Source organism: Antechinus flavipes, chromosome 5, assembly GCF_016432865.1.
Source record: "Antechinus flavipes isolate AdamAnt ecotype Samford, QLD, Australia chromosome 5, AdamAnt_v2, whole genome shotgun sequence".
Taxonomy (NCBI): Eukaryota; Metazoa; Chordata; class Mammalia; order Dasyuromorphia; family Dasyuridae; genus Antechinus; species Antechinus flavipes.
This window is the reverse complement of record NC_067402.1, coordinates 281,966,740-281,989,107: the sequence shown is the minus strand read 5'-3', so window position 1 is coordinate 281,989,107 and position 22,368 is coordinate 281,966,740. Positions and strand designations below refer to the sequence as shown.

At 37.8% G+C, this 22,368-nt stretch overlaps 1 protein-coding gene across 1 annotated transcript in view; it reads left to right on the top strand.

Moving 5' to 3' along the window:
* LARGE1 (LARGE xylosyl- and glucuronyltransferase 1) overlaps positions 1-22,368 on the top strand; it is a 586,713-nt gene that overhangs the window by 266,988 nt on the left and 297,357 nt on the right. The window contains exon 3 of the mRNA XM_051961549.1: positions 18,619-18,920. Coding sequence (XP_051817509.1) covers positions 18,619-18,920 — 302 coding nt within the window. The remainder of the gene's footprint in view (positions 1-18,618; positions 18,921-22,368) is intronic.

Sequence of the window (22,368 nt, the reverse complement as noted above, 5' to 3'; positions counted from 1 at the left end):
CTCGCTCCCTCCCTCCCTCCCTTTTTCTCTCCCCCTTTCCCTTTCCCTGTCTCTTTCCCTCTCCTATCTTTGGCCGAATGTCTCTCAATATTCTGGGGGATATTCCCATCTCTCCATGGGGCTTTCCATGTCTCCTTTCTTCCCTTGGTTTCCTATGGTGTCTTTCTCTGATTCCTACACTAATCTTAGAGATAGCTGAGAAAATGAAGGTCCATAGAGATTAACTGACTTCCCTAAAAGCACATAGCTTTAGGCAGGATCCTCTGATTTCAGAGTTGCTGTTCTTTCCACTTTTCCCAAGCTCTTAGTTTGAAAGAGCTATGTGCTACAGTAGAAAGATCCTTGACCCTGGAATCAGGGGATCTGGGTTCAAATCCTACCAATATTTCTTATTACCTGTGTGACCTTGAATAAATCCTTTTACCTCCAGAAGTCTCAGTTTCCTCATCTTATTAGATGAAGGAATTGTACATGATCGTCACTATGGTTCCTTCTAACTTTAAACTTTTGATTTTAAATATTCCTTGCTTCCTAGGGCTTGTATAGTTCAGCTGGCTTTTAGAAATGGTTTCATTCACATTCCCTTTATCAGATGCTTACTCAGATGACTCAGTCGCTTCCCCTTATAAATACTGATTTTTAAAATCTCATTATTCTTTAGCCAATTATCAGGTTCCTGAAATGATAGAATGAGTGGAGTGGATTCTGCCATAATGGAACTCATGGTGCTGGGGTGGGGTGGGTGAGTGTGTGTGTGTGTGTGTGTGTGTGTGTGTGTGTGTGTGATGCAATTAAAGGGAAATGTAATTTTTGAGTACTTCAAGGAACTATAATTTTATTGGTACAAATTATATTCTTATTCAGTCCTTCAGTTGTGCCCTATTCTTTATGCCCCCGTGGACTATATAGTACATCCATGATGTCCATGGCAAAAATGCTGGAGTAGTTTGCCATTTCCTTCTCCAGGGAATTAAGGCAAATGGTCATACCAGGGTCATACTGCTAGTAAAAATCTCCAAGCTAGGCTTGGAGGTCTTGGATCTTTTTGACTCCAGGCCCAATGCTTGTCTGTCTCTGATGCAAATTGTAAACTCAGATATTTAGCTCTAGCTGGGACCTCAGAGGCTATCTAGCCCAGACTCTTCATTTTAAAATTAAAATTTTAAAGATGAAACTGAAACTCAGAAAGGGTATCTTGGGCAAAGTTCCATAGGGAGGAAATGACATGTCCAGGATTTGAATCCTGATCTCTACTTATGTATTTTCTCCTCTAGGAATAATGATTGCACCTGATCTCTACTTGTAAAAAATAAATGGTCCTAGTTTTGACACATATTAGGTGCTTAATAAATGTCCATTGATTAATTGATGGAAATCAATACCATAGTAGGGGGAAAAAAATCTGTCATGTTGTATCCCTCAGGTCATGCATGAGTCTATCTGAAAGGAAGTAAACTGGTGTTCTGTGACAGATGGCTACCTGTTAATTGAGATTTTAAAGTTTGGATGAACCACTAGAGCTTTTATCTGATGGGTACAGCCTTCAAGAACCCAATGTTCTTTCTGTCCTATTATGAGGCATGTGGATATATACTCAGGTTAATAGATCTGCTTTATCAAAGAACTTCAGTGTAGAAGAGACTTCAGTAGACATTTAATGTAACCTATACCTGAAAAAGAATTCTCCGGTCAATAAACCAAGATTTTCCTCCAGACTCTGCTCAAAAACTCCACTGAAGAGAAAGCCATATTTCCCTCATAGGCTATGATAATGGTTCTTACCTCCAGTTTCTATTTGCTTTATTACTAATTTCTACTTTTTTGTGCTAATTCTGTCCTCTGGGGCTAAACAGATAAAGTCTAATCCCACTAGCCCTTCAAACACCCAGGTTAGCGATCTCCTCTCTGAGTCTCCAGTTTAAAATTCTCAGTGCCCTGAGCCAGGCCATCTGCCCCTTCTGGAGGCCCTCCAGCTTATCAGAGTTTTCTAAAATGCCGTGTCTTGACTTGAGCACAGTATACCAGATATGGTCGGAACGGGAGAGAATACAGAGAAAGTAGCAGCTCCCTATTCCTGAAAGCAGTGCTTCTCTTACTAAAGCCCCAAAATATGTCAGCTTTGTAGCTGCCATGTCACATTAATGACTGGGATTTAACTTTCAGTGGCCTAAAAGCACCAAATCTCTAGATTAACTCTGAAAACGAAAATGATACGTGATATCAGTTAGCCAATTAACAAGCATGTATGAAGTGCCTACTGTGTGCCATACAGGCTCTATTCTGGCACAAAAAAGAAAAGTCTTTGCCCTTAAGGAGCTTACATTCCACCGGGAGGTGAAGTGAGACACCTTCTTGTAGTTACTGATGGTGATTCATTTCAAATCCCTGTGACACACATTTGGGATTTTCTTGGCAAAGATACTGGAGTGGTTTTCTATTTCCTTTCCCAGTTTCTTTTACAGGTGAGGAAACTGAGGCAAATGGAATTAAGTGACTTACCCAAGATAATACAGCTGGATTTGAACTCTTAGAAGATGAGTCTTCTCATTAGAAACACACAATCAAAAATGAACCTGACCTTCCTTCCCCCAAATTAGTTAGAAAAGTCTATTAGTAAGAGGGATGCTGAGTAAAATTTGGTGAAAGGGATAAAGGATTCAGAAAGGTGGAGATCCCATTTGGCAAATTTACTTTGTTTTTTTTTTTTTTTTTTTTTTTTTTTTTTTTTTTTTTTTTTTTCTTGCTTTTTTTTTTTTTTTTTTTTAAATTTTTTTATTTAATAATTACATTATATTTACACTCATTTCTGTTCCGATTTTTTTTCCCCCTCCCTCCCTCCACCCCCTCCCCTAGATGGCAAGCAGTCCTTTATATGTTGGATATGTTGCAGTATATCCTAGATACAATATATGTTTGCAGAACCGAACAGTTCTCTTGTTGCATAGGGAGAATTGGATTCAGAAGGTATAAATAATCCGGGAAGAGAAACAAAAATGCAGATAGTTCACATTCGTTTCCCAGTGTTCTTTCTTTGGGTGTAGCTGCTTTTGTCCGTCATTTATCAATTGAAACTCAGGTCTCTTTGTCAAAGAAATCCACTTCCATCAAAATATGTCCTCATACAATATCGTTGTCGAAGTGTATAATGATCTCCTGGTTCTGCTCATTTCACTTAGCATCAGTTCATGTAGGTCTCTCCAAGCCTCTCTGTATTCATCCTGCTGGTCATTTCTTACAGAACAATAATATTCCATAACATTCATATACCACAATTTACCCAGCCATTCTCCAATTGATGGGCATCCATTCATTTTCCAGTTTCTAGCCACTACAAACAGGGCTGCTACAAACATTTTGGCACATACAGGTCCCTTTCCCTTCTTTAGTATTTCTTTGGGATATAAGCCCAATAGAAACACTGCTGGATCAAAGGATATGCACATTTTGATAATTTTTTGGGCATAATTCCAGATTGCTCTCCAGAATGGTTGGATTCGTTCACAACTCCACCAACAATGCATTAGTGTCCCAGTTTTCCCGCATCCCCTCCAACATTCATCATTATTTTTTCCTGTCATCTTAGCCAATCTGACAGGTGTGTAGTGGTATCTCAGAGTTGTCTTAATTTGCATTTCTCTGATCAATAATGATTTGGAACACTCTTTCATATGAGTGGTAATAGTTTCAATCTCATCCTCTGAAAATTGTCTGTTCATATCCTTTGACCATTTATCAATTGGAGAATGGCTTGATTTCTTATAAATTTGAGTCAGTTCTCTATATATTTTGAAATGAGGCCTTTATCAGAACCTTTAACTGTGAAAATGTTTTCCCAGTTTGTCGCTTCCCTTCTAATCTTGTTTGCATTAGTTTTATTTGTACAAAGGCTTTTTAATTTGATGTAATCGAAATTTTCTATTCTGTGATCAGTAATGGTCTCTAGTTCATCTTTGGTCACAAATTTCTTTTTCCTCCACAAGTCTGAGAGATAAACTATTCTATGTTCCTCTAATTTATTTATAGTCTCGTTCTTTATGCCTAGGTCATAGACCCATTTTGATCTTATCTTGGTATATGGTGTTAAGTGTGGGTGGCAAATTTACTTTGAAAAAAATATTTGCTTGGTTAACATGGTACCTTTAAGCTTATCAAAGTACTTTTCAAATACAATTTGGTTTCCTCCTCACAATAACCTGGTGAAGTTAATGTTCCCTTTTTACAGATGGGGAAATTGAGGATCAGAAGGGAAAGCTCCTTCTCTGGCTAACATAGAAAGTAAGCTGCACAGTCAGAAGTTGAGTTTTTTTTTTTTTTACTTCTAAGCCTAAAGCTTTTATTTTTATTTTATTTTTCTCAGCAAGCCAGACTACCTCCTAAAATACATGGCAAGTAAATCCAGTGAACCAGGATTCACAAAAATTCCAATAAAAATCAATTAAATTCAAAAAAGTCTCCTTGAGTGTGTGGTCTGTGCCACTGAGTTAGATATTGGCAATACAGAGTAAAAAAAGATCAGTCCTTGACCCCCAAGGACTTATCTCTACTACTGGGACAACAAGGTCACAATGATATCCCATTTGAATTTGATGTGTCGGAAATCAGAGTTGATTTCTGATTTTTCTTGTGCTATTTATTCCTCTGTCCTTCTCTCCCATCCGTACCTGATGGAGGAGCACTACTTAGCTAGAGAGAGAGGATTCTTTGTTCTCTTCTTCATTCTTGTCTGAAGGACCTTCCACAAAAATCAACATCTTCCCAAGAGTGTGCCTTAGAGAAAAGTGACAATCTCGTCAAGAGGAGAAGAAAGGGGGGAGTGGTTATTGTGCTGAATAGATATTAACACGTTATTTTATCCAAGCATCACCCTGCTATCAACAGTAGGCTCTCTTGGCGCAGCTCCACTCCCAATAGAATATTCTTCCTGCCTGACTGAGCTTCCCATCACATTTTCCATTTTGCCCCGTACCTATCCTGAGAAAACTTAATTTTTCACCGCTTCTGCTGCCAAGAGAATTGCAGGATTATGAAGTTAGAGCTAGGAGTATCCTCAGATGCCATCTAGACTGACTACCTCATTCTGTGGATGAGGGAACTGAGGCTTAGAGAGTTTCCATAATTTGATCAAGGTCATCCAGCTCTGAGATTTGAACCCAGGGTCTCTCAATCTAAAGTTAGTTTTGTTTGGTTGCTTTTGTTCTTAATTTGAATCATGCTCATTGAAGGGGAAGAAGCTAAAGAGGGGATGTTGGTCAGAAACATGTAAGCCACATACACACATATGTGCACATTTGGATTGCAGTCTGACACATCAGATTCAAGTGGGATATAATTGTGACCATGTTGCCCCAGGAGTAGCGACAAGCTCCTTGAGGGTCAAGGACTGATTTTTTTTACTTTGTATTCCCAGTGCTTAACTCAATTTGGACTGCATGCATGTGCATATATGTTTATTTATATCTATATTAAATATATATTGTATATATGTGTATATATGTATTTATAGCTATGTTAAATATATATATATACATACATACACACACACACACACATATATATATATACACACACACACACACCCAGATATTCCAATATACCTGAAATCCATTTTATCAATGTAGGGTTTCCCTCCAGCAATGCAGATGATAGCCCACTTGTGTCAAGCTATTTGTTTGACCTTGATCTATATAAATCTAACATTCATCAAATCCAAAATACTGGAAGCATTCTTCCATATATGTCTAATAAAATCTATTATGTAGATATATAAGTGTAGCATGCTAAACAGTATATAATAGTGGAGCCTGAAGTCAGGAAGACCTGAATTCAAATGTGGTCTCAGACATTTAACACTTCCTAGTGAGACCCTAGCAAGTCACTTAACCCCAATTATCTCTGCAAAAAAAAAAAAAAGAAAGAAAGAAAGAAAGAAAAAGAAAAAGAATTATGAATAGTAGGAATCATGCAAGGGATTTTTGAGTAGAGTTCCTATGGTGAATTTAGGCGATATCATAGAAGAATGTTTGGAGAGGCAAAATCTGAATCACTAGAAGGAAACCTAAATCAAGGCAAGCACAGATCACTGGATTATAAGAGTGGTACAAAAGGTACAAAGAAATGTGTGAATGGGAGGAAATGGGATCATTACCTGGGAAAAGAGAGAGGGATGGTTGGGAGAGAATTTATTTAGATTAGGTAATTTCGGTATTGAGGTAATAATCAAGGGAACATACAACCTACATGATGGCGGTTAAGTCACCAAAGGATCATAAGGTCTACAGATGTACAAATGGAGGAGAAATGAGTCCTTCTAGTTCAATCCCTTCATTTTACAGCAAAGGAAACAGGTCCAGGAGGATTCTTGAGATCATGGATCTAGAACTATAGGAACCCCAGTTGCCTTCTAGAACTCCCTCCTCATTTTACAGGTGAGGAAACTGAGGATGAAGAAATGTATGTACCCTGAGCAAACTAGTAGAAATTTGGAGATAGAAATCAAGGGAATGATTTCTAGGAGTCCATGGAGGGAAGTCATATAGGATGTACAGGTATGATAAACTGAGTCCTACATTATTAGAAAGAGAACTCACATTGAAGAGATCACATACTTTAAAAAAATTCTATATATTGATTTTTTTAAAGTGTGTTTGTGGGGTAAATACGATGTGATTTATTTCATGTGAAGGTACCTGCTGTGAACACTGGCACATCCTATTGTGTCTTCATAGATGGTATTCATGACCTTTCAGGTTGGGAAATTCATCCTATTTTGGTCAATCTGGTGATTGACCAAATATATCTCAAATTATCTAGACTGTTCCCCAGACAACATCATCCCTTGTCAGTCTCATGAGCTGAGCCCTTCCAGTTCAGTGGATTGTTCCTGAATTTGTGCTCTATTTGCATAGCCTTCGCAAAACCATCATCAGCTTGAGGCTATGATGAGACACGGCTCCATACCCTGAAGCACTAGAAGGATTCCAAATATTTTATGTATATCCTCTCATTTAGTTCCTCAATGGTCCTTTAAATTGGATGGTGAAAACACTACACACACACACACACACACACACACACACACACACACACACAGGCTTGTACACAAACTCATAAAGCACAGGGTTAGCATATTCCAATTTCTTTATCCCATATGGGAAAATAACAATTTGGAATATCCATAAAAAATAGAGAAGATAAGAAAGGAGAAGAGCACAGTGATCTTATAGATCTTGGTAAAAGAGGTGCTAGAGGCAGATTTTTACTTGCCACCACTTGTTTTTAATTTACGTCAAGATAGGAATATTATCATTCATTTAAGTGACTTGACAGTTTACTAAAAAGTACTATTTTTGAGAAATCCAGAGCAACACTCCCTAAAAATTTTGCTTTAAAAAACCTGACTTCTCATTTGTGGGAGCTAATAATGTATTCTATTTAATCTTTGGCCATTGATAAGAGCAAGAACCCTTGCATCTAAAAAGATTTATGATCATCAAGATCTAGAGCTTTCAGGGACCCTACAGGTCCAACCCTTTCCTTTTACAAGTAAGGAAATAGGGATGGAGAGCTGATGTATAGGTAGCATGTGTCAGAGATGGGGTTTGAATCCTGCTTGTCTTATTATAGATCCAATCTAGTCTTTTTTTTTTAATCATTGAAATGGATTAGAGTTGGCCATATCTAGTCAACTTCATTTCTACTCCCAATATCTCACCATCTTCCTCTCATACCATCTCGCTCTACTACATATCTCCTCAATTCTTCATCCTCTATCTTTGTGATGTGATTTTCCTGTCTAAGCAACTGAAGACTTCACCCATCCATGCTTTTCTAAAGTCATCTGAAAGGGGCTTCCATTGTTGTCCAAACTCTTAATTTTACATTTGAGGAAACCGAGGCTCAGCAACTTTAAACAACTAACTTCAGTGACTAGGAAGTTCACATGGCATTTTGAACATCATTTGCAAAAAAATTTTCTTGGTATATTATCTTATTTGTTGATTGCATGCACAAATGCACACATACATATACATGATCTTGTACACACAGAGATATTCACCCATCTTGATCTTTGAATTGAATTTGAATTAAAATCCAATTAATATTAGCATTCTTGGAAATAGCATACCAATTGCATTATGGTTCCATGCACATCTCTATGATTTTCCTGCTCAAATAATCATTGGCCATAATGCCTCTGAATATGTTGCCTTCTATGTTAGAACATAAGTTCCTTGAGGGCAGAAACTCTGATGCTTTTTTAAAAATTGTATTCCCAGCACTTAGCACAGTTCTTGGGACATGGTAAATGCTTCCTGAATACCCATTAATTCATTCAAGAACCTGCTTCTATTCCTTTCCCTTCTCTTCTTCCCTCTTCTTTCAATCCACCAATTTAACATCCCACCCACCAGAGTCAGAATCCTCCTGGATGAATCCCAGCAAGGGTCTCTGTACACATGACATCCCTGAGTAGACTGAGCCAGGGAACAGGCAGGGGCATTATCTTGGATCACATCCACAGCAATGGAAAAGAACAACACCAGAAGGACGTGACAGTTTGACAAGCTCGTCAAATCAAATATTCATTCCCGATGCTGCCACTGAAAAGCGGTGAGCTGGCTGTTTAGAACTGTATCCACATATTAATTTTAGACAGATGGAGATGAAATTAGAGGTTTTTAGGGCACCATCTGATAAAGCAAAATCAGAAACTAGCCAACTCTTGGCTGCAGTCACAGAAGACTACTCATGACTTCCTGGAGACATCTCCCTTCTTAAAACAGTTTGATTTTCCTTTTATCACTCTTTAAGCTGGAAAAATGATTGCCCCCCTCCCTCTACCTGATGAGTCATTCTCAAGCTTCAAGGCTTAAGTCAAAAGACACTTCTACCATGAAGTCCTTCTTGATTCTGCCAAATGCTCCCCATCCCCAAATCTGAAATGACCTCTCTCTCTTGATCCTATCCTGCTGTTTACTATTATTATGATAATTGAATAATCTCATCATATTTTCCTCAAGTGAAGAAAATTGGCAAAGTCTGAAAAAACCTTGAACATGAAGATGGAGAAGAGATTAGGGTCAGACCTAAAAATTAGGAAGCTATTTGCTAAGAGTCACTAGCTAAACCTCTAGAAACAGATAAGCACACTACAGATGAAAAGGGAGAGATCGAAAAGAAATGGACCTAAATTAGAGTCTGTGATATACCCATATATGGAAGGTAGGAGATGGGTGATGATCTAGGAAAGAAAATGAGTATTTATCAAATAAGTATAGAGAAAAATCATTTGGTAAATGTCAAAGATCTCTTAAATCGGGGGGTCTCAAAATGAGATCTGTGATTAAAAAAAAAAAAACAACCCTGTATTTCTATATAATTGTGTTCCTTTATAATCCTATATAAGTTTTGTGCTTAAAATTATTTTTTTCTGAGAAAAAGCCCATGGATTTTGCCAGACTGCCAAAGGGATCCATGATATGCAGAGAAAACCTTCTGTTTTAAATAGAGATATCTGCATAGGAATACCTCCTTGAAGGATCTAGTGAGAGGTTAAGGGACTGACTGAAAAATGGTCACTTTTATTGTGATTGTAATCATAGAGCGTAATATTAGAGTTGTCTCTGAGGTCTTGGAGTCCAATGATATAACAAAAGAGTAAACTGAGGCTTATGAGCTCAGAGAATTATATATTTAGAGCTAGAAATAATCTCAAAACCCTGTACCCTAATCCCTTTCCATTCTTTCCCTAGCCCCTGCCATTTTTTAAGATGAAGAAACAGAGTTCCAAGAGAGGTCATTGGCTCATAGATTTACTTCTGAAAAGGGCTTCCATGGCGTTGTTATCCAAGCTCCTCATTTACATTTAAGGAAACTGAGGTTCAACAACTTTAAATGACTAACTTTATTGGCTAAGAAATTCATGTGGCATTCTTGACATCATTTACAAAGAATATTTTTTAGTATATTACCTTATTTGTTTATTGCATGCACTTTTCTTTTATTCCCTGTTGTGTGAGGACTATGTCTGTCAAGCACAAAAAAAAAATCTCAAAATGAAGTACTTTTTTAGAAAAGAAAGAACATGATGTCATTCTGATTTAACTTAATCTCTTTTAATTGTTACAAGGAAAGGGAACTGGTCTATTCAGTCCTCATAACCATCTTTTAAAAACATTTTCTAAAAGAGGTACATTATGTCTCTCCTTGCAATTTGAGACCTCTGCAATGAGACTCATAGACAAGGAGAAGAAGGCAGACATGATGGTGCTGGTGGTATTAGTGATGCTGGTGGTGCTGATGCTGGTGATGCTGGTGATGCTGGTAATGCTGATGCTAATGATGCTGGTGGTGCTGATGCTGGTGATGCTAATGGTGCTGGTGCTAGTGGTGCTGGTGGTACTGGTGTTAGTGATGCTGGAGATGGAGGTGGTAGATAGGATGGAATGTTATTCTTGAGATTGGACCTAAACAAGAATCCTCTCTGCAACATCCCTGACTAATGATAATTCAACATTTGATCATGATTTCTAGTCTACTGCAGATGTGAAGAAGAAAGGAAGAAAGGTGTGATAGGAAAAAGTGTCTTGCAGATAATATACTATTGTTGTTCAGTAATTTATTCATGTCCTACTCTTCATGACTCCATAGACCAGAGTGTCCATGATGTATTCTTGGCAAAGATGTTGGAGTGGTTTGCCTTTTTCTTCTCTAATTCATTTTACAGATAAAGAAACTGAGGCAGACCAAGGTTAAGTGACTTGCCCACAATCACATGGCTGGTAAACCAGATTTGGACTCAGGTTTTTCTGATCTTAGGTCCAGCATGCCATCCACTGTTCTATTGAGCCGTCTCTTGGGATATTACCTCTCATCTATCCTGTTTATATCTCGTATGTACCTAATTATTTGCATGTCATCTCTTCCATTAGAATGTGAGGGCGTAGATTGTATTTGCCTTTCTTTGTATCTCCAGATCTTAGTGTGCTGTCTGGCACATAAAAAAATGCTTAATAAGTACTTGCACACTGACTGGGAAAGGAGCAGGAGAAGCATATCTTCTGAATGCTGGGGAGAATGATAAATTCTTCCTGTGATCTGACCTCGATGACCAGTCCGTAAAGGTCAGGACCAAGGAAACACATACATTAACCACAAAGAGACCTCGGAAGTGGGATACAAGTTTGACAGGAAAAAATGGATCATCATCTGATCATTTCATCTTGGCCTGAATCTCTTTTACTGAAATACGTTTTCCTGCTTTTCACAGCTCATATATTTCTACCTTCCAAAGCTCCCTTTCCCCAAAATATCCACTTGACTTGACTTTTTGGTTTACCTAATCTCAGAATTCAGATTTCTACCACCCAAATTGGAATTGTCTTTTTGAAACCCCTGTCATCCTTAACACCCTTTGAGATAGTATAGAGAACTCTTAATTCCCTAGATTTTGTCTCCTTGAGCTTGGTTCCTTAGTTCTATTCATTTTCACTGTCTGTGTCCTGAAAGATTCTAATTCCTCAAAGATCCAGAGATATTCAAATGAACATGAATTGATTCAGATCTGCATTTAGGGTGTTTTGGATGACAAGTCCCTCATCTCGATCACTTGACTGTACAGAGGCTGATTTCCAATTTACCCTTTTTGTTCAGAATCGTAAGATGTTTTGATTCTTAATTCCGAATATTCATCTCAAGTGGTTTTAGAGCTTGGAATCTGACGATAACTTCATATTTGTGGGGGAATCTTTGTATGTGTGTGTTGTTGGGTAGAAACGGATAATGTTGTCACCTGAGGATTTGAATAATGTTTTGTTTGACATTTTATACTCAAAGTGGGTGAACCATGGATCAGTGGGTACCAGTAACATGCCTTTGGATATAAATAGATTCCATGTTTCCAAGTGGGAAGCACCATGCGATGAGAGGTAATGAGGAGGCCTGGGGAGAGATGGAGGGAGATGTCTGGCACATATATTCCAGACTTCATTCACTCATCATATGCTTGGTTGTTGTCCTTCAATCTTAAAAAGGACCAAAATGGCATCACTATGTTGGAGTCAAGGTACACTGTGTCCAATTATGACTGATCAGATTAATGCAAGCTTGGAAGGCGCCACCACGAGTTGGGTACCAATAGTCAGTGGGAACATTTGGAGTGGAGATGTCTTTAAACTTGTATATCTCACATGTTCTCTTATGTCGGATCTGGGTGGAATCTTAAAGTTATTACATACAATGTTACACAGTAATCATGACTAAGTCTGGCTCTAAAGAAGAGCTGTGAGAAGACACTTGACCTTATGTCTTTTCAGAGGCTGAGACGAGTTAGGAAGAGGGATTCAGTGGGAAATTTAAGTGGTCGGAAAACAAAACATCAACAAAAATTATTTTATGAAAGAAGTTCAATCCAACCTTTTATTAGTGAGACATATTCACAATCCCAAAGAGAAGGAAATAAGCATTTATTAAATTCCTACTATGTACCAGACACTATGCTCAGTCCTTTATATATGTTATCTCATATGATTCTCATAACAATCCTGTAAAGTAGGTGTTGTTACTACTCTCATTTTACAAACAAGGAAACTGAGGCATATAAAGGTGATGAGTTGTGTTTCTGTTATCATCCTCATTTTTTTTCTTATTATTACCATTTTATAAACTATGAAACCAGGTAAATAAAGGTGATTAATTGTGCTTCTGTCATCATCCCCATTTTCTTTCTCCTTCCAATTTTTCTCCTCTTCTCTTTCTTCCTTTTTTTCCATATTCTTCTTTCTCTTTCCTATTCCTCCTCCTCCATTTCCTTCATTTCCCCCTTCTTTTACAAAGTTCACACCCTCTGAATTAATTTTTGGAGTTATTGATGTTTTTTGAGAAACCCAGCACTCACCATAATTTCTGAGGATATCCTTGATTCCAGTGGGTACCTACAGAAATGTTCTCTCTGACCATCAGTAGGTCCTATTATTATCTCCATTTTTCAGATGAGTAAACTGAGGCACAGAGTAGTAATTTGCTCATAAGTGTATGAGACCAGATTTGAACTCGCCGCTTCGTATAGGTTTATCCTATTTTTAACTCTGTCTAGAAATGAGATGATTTTGTTGTGGATTAAGTGTTTCAAACTAGAGGAACAGCTTCTGATTTGCATGTCACAGGACAATATACACATTACCTACAAATTCATTGTGTCCTATAATTTCCCTGCTATATTCTCTGCTTTGTGGTCCCTAAGAAATGGGATTCAGTAAGTCCTGTCTGTTGCTTTAATAAACTATTAAAGCTTTAGCGTGTAACCCCAAATTGATTAACAGAAAAACAGAACCTCACTTGTTAAGGCCAAAGGTAGATCAGCAGCTCAGAGAAGCGGTCCGTGCAATCCAGTAGCAGAAGGTGAAATCTTCAGTGTGGGATTCATCTCCGCCTTTGATCCTGAAGCTTTGTGAGCCCCAAGGAGATTCTTCTTGGACAGTTTAACAACCCAGCAGGGTCCATGCATGAAGCAAGCAAACTGTGAATCCAGGAAAGAGGAACGTTCTTAGCCAAGAGGGTAGGAGAATGAAAAACTCTAGCAAGATGTGTTTATGTTTGAAGCAGCTCAGGAAATGTCAGCTACAAATAAAGGCAGTTCATTTTTGTAAGAATTGAGTGAAATTACAGTTTTATGTCACTTCTGGGCATATGTGACTTCTTTTCAATGATTTGGCATAGAGGAGACACTCATTAACTCCAATTGTGTGAAAGCCCTTGGGCTAAACACTGGGGAAAAAGCAGAGGGAGTGAGTCCTTGTGAAGCTTTTAGTCCAGTGATAATAGAGTGTGTTAGACAGACTTTCTTCAGTGATGTCCCTTCCTTTGATTCTTCATCATGTTCCCTTATTTAACCATTTGGTGTAGAAGTGATCATCATGTTGAATTCTTTGGAAACTATTCTGCTCCCTGAATTATGGCCATAGGATGGGCAACTTTGACATTGTTAAAAAGTCATTCTAGTTTCCTATAGGAAAACCAATATTCAAGTCAATTCATCAACCAAATATTTATTAAGCACTTACTAGCTGGTCAAGTCAACAACCAAGTGTTTATTAAGTACTTAACTAGCTTATTCGAGTCAAGAACAAGTGTTTATTTTTTATTAAACACTTACTAGCTAGTCAAGTCAAGTCAACAACCAAGTGTTTATTAAGCATTAACTAGCTAGCCAATCAACAACCAAATGTTTATTAAGAATTTACTAGCTTATTCAAGTCAACAACCAAGTGTTTATTAAGTACTTACTAGCTGTCAAATCAAGAACCAAGTATTTATTAAACACGTACTAGCTAGTCAAGTCAAGTCAATAACCAAGTGTTTGTTAATTATTAGTACTAGGCACTAAGCTAAGTGTTGGGGATGCATGCAAAAGTCAAGACATCACCCATGATCTCATCATTACTCTTTGAAAATGACAACAGCAATGAAGAAAGACAAAAACAAGCCCTGTCCTCAAGGTGTTCATATTCTTTCCCTCTTCTTTCTATGCCTAATTTGTAGTCTTTTTCAATTTCTGTCAACCAATCAATCTGATAAAGATCTTTAAGTTCCTACTATATTCCAGGCACAATGTTAGGTGATTGAGATATAAAATAAAAAATATCTGCTTTCACAGAGTTTCCATTCTATGAAAAATATATATCCTAATGAATGAGTTCTATTCTGTAAGAAGGTATCTTTCTAGTTAGTCTTCTGGAGAATATCATGTGAAATAAAATCATTTCCTTAAAAAAAAATTGTAAAGGGCAGGAACTCTGAAAAGGTATACTTAAGGCTCAGTATGATTGATTTAATCCTACAACAAGATATTAAGTCAGCAGAATTAAGAGTACTTAGTATAGTTCTACAAGTTGACACCTATTCTACAAGATTGACAGCTATGATAAGATATATAAGAGCCAGCAAGGATTGGAAGAAAGACATTCCATCTCCCACCATCCTGGTGGCTCTCCTGCCTTCTGCATTCCTCCACTAAGAAGACTAAGGCCCATCTGAAGGTCCCCCAGAAAGCTAGCCCTGCCCCACAAGAAGGAGATAGACTGTGAAGGAGATAATAAAGAATTTGGACTTAATTCCTGACTATTCATGTGGTGATTATTGAGCTGAAACCAAGGCCCATTCAGAGGACCTCCAGAAAGTTTAACTAGAACATTACAAAAAATGAATGATTTCTATATTAGGTTGTCCATTTAACCTCCTGCCATGGCTTAGAGAAGAGGCTCATTAAGGTTGTTCATTCTCCCCTCCCTCAATTTTTTCCTCTTTGTGGATATTTAAGCCACTAAAGTTTATTCAATTGTCTCCAACTCTTCGTTTCCCTTTTGCAGTTCTCTTGACAAAGTTACCAGAGTGCTTTGCTATTTCTTTCTCTAGTTCACTTTCCAGATGAGGAGACTGAAGCAATGGAAGAATGAAGGAAAGAATGAAGCAATTTGATGATTTACTCAGGATCATACAGCTAGGAAGTGTCTGAGCCCAGATTTGAACTGACAAAGATGAATCTTCTTTACTCTGGCCCAACACATCCTAACTGCCCACTCAAGAGAATATACCCACATAAACATATATCCACACAGAATTTTACTTTTACTCTGATCTTTTCCTATTGTAACAGACTCCTTCCTTTGCTATCTCGAGTTTTAATAGGAGAATTTTCCACTTGGGTTGTCTAGAAATGTGCTACCATATTAATTCTCTGCCATATTTCTGTTCCTTTCCTTTTCCTGTGAGCTACCTCATTCGAATATAAACTCTCTACTCAGGACTGGTTTTTTTGTTTGTTTGTTTGTTTTTGTTTTTGATGAGACAGTCAAGATTAAGTGACTTGCCAAGTGTCACACAGCTGGAAAGTGTCATGTATCTGAAGCTAGATTTGAATTGAGGTCCTCCTGACTCCAGGGCCAGTGCTTTATCCACTAGACCACATAATTGCCCTTGCATAACTATTTTGAGCAATTATATTTGTATCTCCAATGTTTAGTACAGCATCTGACACAGTAAATCTTTAACATATGATTTTTCATTCATTCACAAAAGATATATATATGCAGAAATATTTAAAAGACAAAATATACACATTCCATATTTTCATAAAAATCTAAAACATCGCACTGCTTTTAGGTGAGATCAATAACCATTCACAAAAACATTGGCCTAACTATCCACACAATAAGAACAAGTGGATGAAGAATGTCTTTTTTAATGAGTGTTAGGAAGTGGCCTGAGGTATTTGAAAATGCTCCATGATTTCCCAAATGCAATTTAACTCAGTTTCTTGCTGCTCAATTCTGGGCTGAATTGCTAGTTCATCTGCATTCCCCGCCTAAGACATATGTATGGAGACACAGACTCAGTGGGCTGCTTGGCCAACTATATGTAATCATCTGGGCAGTAGGCATTTGTCATCTGTTTGTTTTAAACTATATGGATGGTTAAACAGATGGCTTTTGAGTAATTATGAATCTCATCAAGGATTGATTCAACCAGTCCAATGTCATTTGCAAACAGAAGTGTAGGAAAGATCACAACACCTAAAGGAATCTCACTTCCATGTATATTCTACTTGGGACAAAATACCTCATCATGCCTTTGAAGAACAAACGTCTCCTGCTTTTATAAGTCATTTGACTATAATAATTAAGTTAAATTCAACAAGTATTTATTAACCTACTATATGGAAGAAAGGGCAAATGGATGGGTGGATAGAGTGTTGGACCTGGAGTCAGAAAAACCTGAATTCAAATCCAGCCTCAGATACTTATTAGCTGTGTGATCCTGGGCAATTCACTTGGCCCTGTTTGCTTCAGTTTCCTCTTCTGTCAAATGAGCTGGAAAAGAAAATGGCAAATCCTCTAAGTATCTCTATCAAGACAATTTCAAATAGAGTCATGAAGGCCGAAAGGAGTGATATGTAACAATGACATGTAAGCACTGAGCCAAATGTTGATACAGAGACAAGTGAAACAGTCAACCCTCAAGGAGTTTACCTTTTTGGATAATGGGAATCACTGAAAAAGACAGTTGATGTAGCAATCTTATAGGATTTTGACATTTCTGTAGAAAACATTTTCTTAACAGCCACTTTAGTTGTAGACTATATGTAGGATGCTATTATTAACAGAAAGATAGAGAAGCTCCATTTGCTACTTTCAAGGAATATACAATCTCTCAGAGTAGATGAGATATCATCTAAAGAATTATATGATTGTGAGGTGATATTATTAAATATAATTATTAACATTTAGCAACTTTCTAATCATTATAGAAGTTAACATGTGACACGTGCTGGGATATTTTATGTTTCTTACAATATCCAAACCAGCAACGTGCTTATTGTGAGTGCTAATATTTGTTTAATGATTGAAATCAGAGAAAGAACAAATAGACATTCAAAGAAAGATTCATCACTTGTTGTTCTCATCAATAGAATTTAAGTTTCTTAAGGGTAGGATTTGTCTTAATTTTATATGTGTTTCCATTGAAGTATAATGGATAGAACCTAATGAATGCTTATTGATTTCAGTCTAGGAATCAAGAAAGCCTTCCTGGTTGAGGTCTTGTCTGATCATAGGTCTAGAACTAAATCTTTCCTCTCCTCAACTTGACAAAGAAAAAAATGAAGTCCAAGGAATTGAAATGATCTTCCCAAGATCACAAAGGCAGGATCATAAACAGAGCTGGAAAGGACCTTCAAATTGACTTAGTCCAGTCTCACCTCCATTCCACTTCCTTACCTTCATTTTTCAATTGGAAAAATAAGGGCCCAGAAGTTTAAATGGCTTGTGTAAGGAATGCAGATTTAGATCTGAAAAAGACTCAAAGGTCATCTGGTACAGTTGTACCCCATTTTTCAGATATGGAAACTGAAGCTCAGTACATATAAGTGCCTGTTTGAGGTCACATAGATAGTTAAGTAATAAAAATTAAGTCCTTTCTCTAGGGCAAATACATTTTCTACAATACCAGGTTGCATTTCAATTCCTTGAAAGAGGAGAGGGAGCTTTATATTTTCATCCTTTATTACATTCACTCTTTTAAGAAATGAAAAGAGACAGAGAGACAGAGACAGAGATGACAGACAGAGACAGAGACAGAAACAGAGAGACAAGAGAGAAATAGAAAGAGAGAGAGAGAGAGAGAGAGAGAGAGAGAGAGAGAAACAAGAGAGAAACAGAGAGAGACAAAGAGCAAGCAAGCGAGCGCACGAGAGTGAGAGAGCAAGTGTGTGTGAATGTTGAATTGGGTCATTGACTTGATGGAACATTTTGTCTTGAAACATTCCAAATATATGGAGGAGGGAAAACAATAGATTTGATTAGAGAAGATGGCTTCATGATTGCCTCTTCTGAACAGCATATTAATTTTTATCACCCTAGTAAATCCTTCTGTCCTTAACTCTGCTCCCAGTTCAATCTGGTTCTGTTCATTTCTGACTAAGTTTCCATCTGCTTTCAGTTAAAACTTGAACATAAAATGAGCCTTGCTGGGTCCTAATCGATGTTAGGGAAGGAAAGAAAGTGTGCATGTGTGCCTGTGTGTGCATGTGTGTGTTAACATTTCCTTTGTCTCTTCCAACTGCAGATGGGAAGCCAGTATCCCTGTCTCCACTCGAATCCCAGCCCCACAGTCCACGGTACACTGCCTCAAGTCAGCGAGAGCGAGAGAGCCTGGAGGTGCGCATGCGAGAGGTGGAAGAGGAGAACCGGGTCCTCCGCAAGCAGCTTAGCCTGGCACAAAGTCGCAACCCCTCCCACCGCCGGGGCAATCACTCCAAAACCTACTCGATGGAGGAGGGGACAGGGGACAGTGAGAACCTCAGGGCTGGCATCGTGGCTGGCAACAGCTCAGAATGTGGGCAGCAACCAGCGGTGGAGAAGTGCGAGGTAAAGAGAATCCAGAGAAAGCAAATATTAAATATGAAAGAAACCTAAGGGTATCTCAATTCATGTCTCTCTCTATTTATCCAACTATCCATCATCTATCTATCCTGTCTGTCTGTCTGTCTGTCTCTCTCTATATTTTTTCTATTCATTCATATTGTATTTCTCATTTGTGTATTGTCTTATTCACTTATTTGCTTATTTGTCTATCTGTCTATGCAACTATCCAATCATCCATCCATCTATCTATCCTGTCTATGTATATATCTATTTATCTTTCTATTCATTCATTTTATATTTCTCACTTTTGTATTATTTTATTCCCTTATTCGTCTGTCTGGCTATCTATCTATCTATCTATCTAGTTATTTTATTCCATTTCTTTTTGGAGCATTGTGCTCACGAGGAGACCAAAGCCCAGAGAAGTGTATTGCCCAAAATCACATGGCAGTTCAGTCAGAGCAAGGACTACAATCGAGGTCTCCTGGTCCACATGCCAGTTCCCCTGGAAGACTACTATCAGAAAGCTGCTTTTCCCTGAACAAGGCTTCTAAACTCTCTAGAGATGAGACTTTGAGAGTTGATGGAGACTTGAAAGCTCATCCAATCCAATCTTTCCCCACCTCATCTAATGAATGGAGATACTGTGTCATGTGGATAGAGAGCTGGACTCTAAGCTCATCTTTCTTTGAGCACATCTTGACCGTGGGTCCCCTGCAAGTCATTTAGTCTTTTGGCGCTTTTAGACACTTCTCTTAAAAAAACTTCAGTTACCAAGAAGATGCAGCAAGGAATTCTCTATATTATTGAAATTATAGATGAAAGCATAGGTCCTATTTTTAATTGAATTTTTGGCAAATTAAATTCTGATATTATAATAGAATATCTAGTCTCATTATCTCAAGGACCTTTGCTCCCATGTTCTGTTCCTCACTGATTTCGCCACTGTTGAGATTATAGAATCATGATTTTTATTTGGAAGGAAAATTAGAAATTTTAAATTCCAACCCACTCATTTTACAGATGAGAAAACTGAGGCTTTATCTTTCTTTCCTCCCTTTCCCTTCCCTCTCCTCTCTCCCCATAAACCCATACATATATAGATGTATATATAATATATATGTATATGTACAAGTATATAGGTGTGTATGTATACAAACATACACATATATAATTTTGCAATTTCATCAGCCTCTGTGAGTTTTATTAGAGTATCCTAAAATCTGTGTATTCAACCATCCAACTTTAATATCTCCAACTAGCTGCTGAATGCCCAGATTCCCTAACACAATTTATCCAAAATAGAATTCTTTTTCTTCTTCCAAATTTCCTCATTTCTGTTGAGAACACCATCATCTGTCCACTCATCCAGATTTGTAGTCTAAATGTTATCTTTTATTTTTCCTCTCATTTACCCCTATAATCTGCCAATTCCCAAATCTTACGGATTCTATGTCCCTACTATCTCTTCCATGTCTCCCTTCTCTCCATCCATAAAGTATCAGTCAGGTTTAAGCTTTCTGTAACCCTCAGCTATTCTACTACAAGATCATTCAATCAATCAACAAATATTTAATAAGTATCTGTTATGTGTCAGACTCCGCCAATAGTTCCGGGGATCCAAAAGGAGGCAAAGGACTGGCCCTCTTCTCAAAGAGTGCACAATCTACTGGGAGCAACCACATGTAAACTAATCTATACAATGAGCTCTGTGTGGGATAAATAGGAAATAATTAACAGAAAAAGCATTAGAATTAAGGGGGATCGGAGAAGGCCATTTATTTTTTGCAGCAATTTTGCAACATATGTGGGAATGTAAGTACTTTGAGGGCAGAAGATGCCTTGTATTTTATTTTCATCTTTCTTTTCTACTGTGCAGAGCTCAGAAACTTGCACATGCTAGGCAGTCCATGTTGCAGCTGAATTTTGAATAGAAGGGATTTGAATTTGAATAGAAGGAAAAAATCCTGAATATCAAGAGTCTTTGTTTTTTGAAGACATAAGATAATGTCTTATATTGAGTATAAGTTTAGAAAGGTACAGTTTGTGGTGGTGTTGTGTTTTTTTTTAAGAGTTCAAGGACAAAAGGAGAGGGAGAGAGAGATAAAGACAGAAAAAGAGGTAGAGAGAGAAGAAGGGAAAGAAAGTGGTGGTAGAAGCAGCAGAGACACAGAGAGAGACAGAGACTATAAGGTTGCATGTGATTAAATGACAGATAAATTGAATTAGATTGGATTTATCAGAGCTATTAGGGAAGATAAAATTTGAGCTGTGCCTTGAAAGCTGAATAGTAATAATATTAAATTATATTTCTATGGCACCTTCAGCTTTAGAAGGTGCCCTTCTCAAAAGAACTGTTATTCACTGGGGAAAAATTATATTGGTTCTACTTTACAGAGAAGGAAACTGAGGCTCAGAGAGATGGTGTAGTTTATCCAAAGTTAGTAAAGCTGAGTATCAGGATTTGAACTCAGTTAATTAGAACTCATTAGACTTCAGGGCCAGTACTCTTCTTACTATGATAGGATCTGGTTAGTTGAGGAAAGGAAAAGGATTGTTGGGGAAACAATATGAACAAAAGTTTTGGAGGATGCTGTGTTGTGGGACAAATATAGCAGCCAGCCTGGCAGGAGCAGAGATTTCAGGTGGAAAAGCAGTTGTTGATGAAATTGGAAAGCTAGGTTGGAGCCAGATCGGGGAGAGCCTGGAGTGCCTAAGGCAGGAGTAGTCTGGTGTGCTCAGGCAGGGCTTTCAGCGGCTGGGCTAAACCTTTGTCATTTCTCGGCCTTCTCCTACCAAGAGCAAGAAGCCTCAGCCCTTTTTCTGTCAAGTCAAAGTGGATGTCAGAAACAAGCTGCCAAATGAATGGAATTCTCCCCAGTGGGAATTGTTCCTCCCGAGCCCACGAGTCATAATGTCTCCCACCCACCCAAATACTACTTGAGTTGTGGACATCAGGGGATGTCATTATAAAAGAAAATAAAAAAGTTTCTTTTATGAAAGGAGTAGAAACCAACTGATAAAATGGAAATGGGAAACTCCATAAAGCAGATGTAAGAGCTTAGAGAGCACAGTTGGTAGAGATATTGTGCAACGGGACAAACAGAACTTCCCAAGTCACTTCTGTGTGCCTCAGTTTCTTTATCTGTAAGATGTTGAGAATAGTACATATCATACTCATTTCATAGGGTTATAGAGAGACTGAAATGATATAACATATCTATCAAACACTCTGTAAATGTTAAGGTGCTATGTAAATGTCAGCTTGTAAAAGTGCGTGTTTCAGTGAATGATTCTGTCATCAAAATATTAAATTATAGTAATGAGATCCTAAAGACAAGGAGCTTAACCTAATGACTATAGAACTGGAAGGAACATAGAAGTGCTTCTGTTTCTACCCCTTTATCTTACAAATAAGGAAACTGAGGCCCAGGGACGTTTTGTGGAGTGC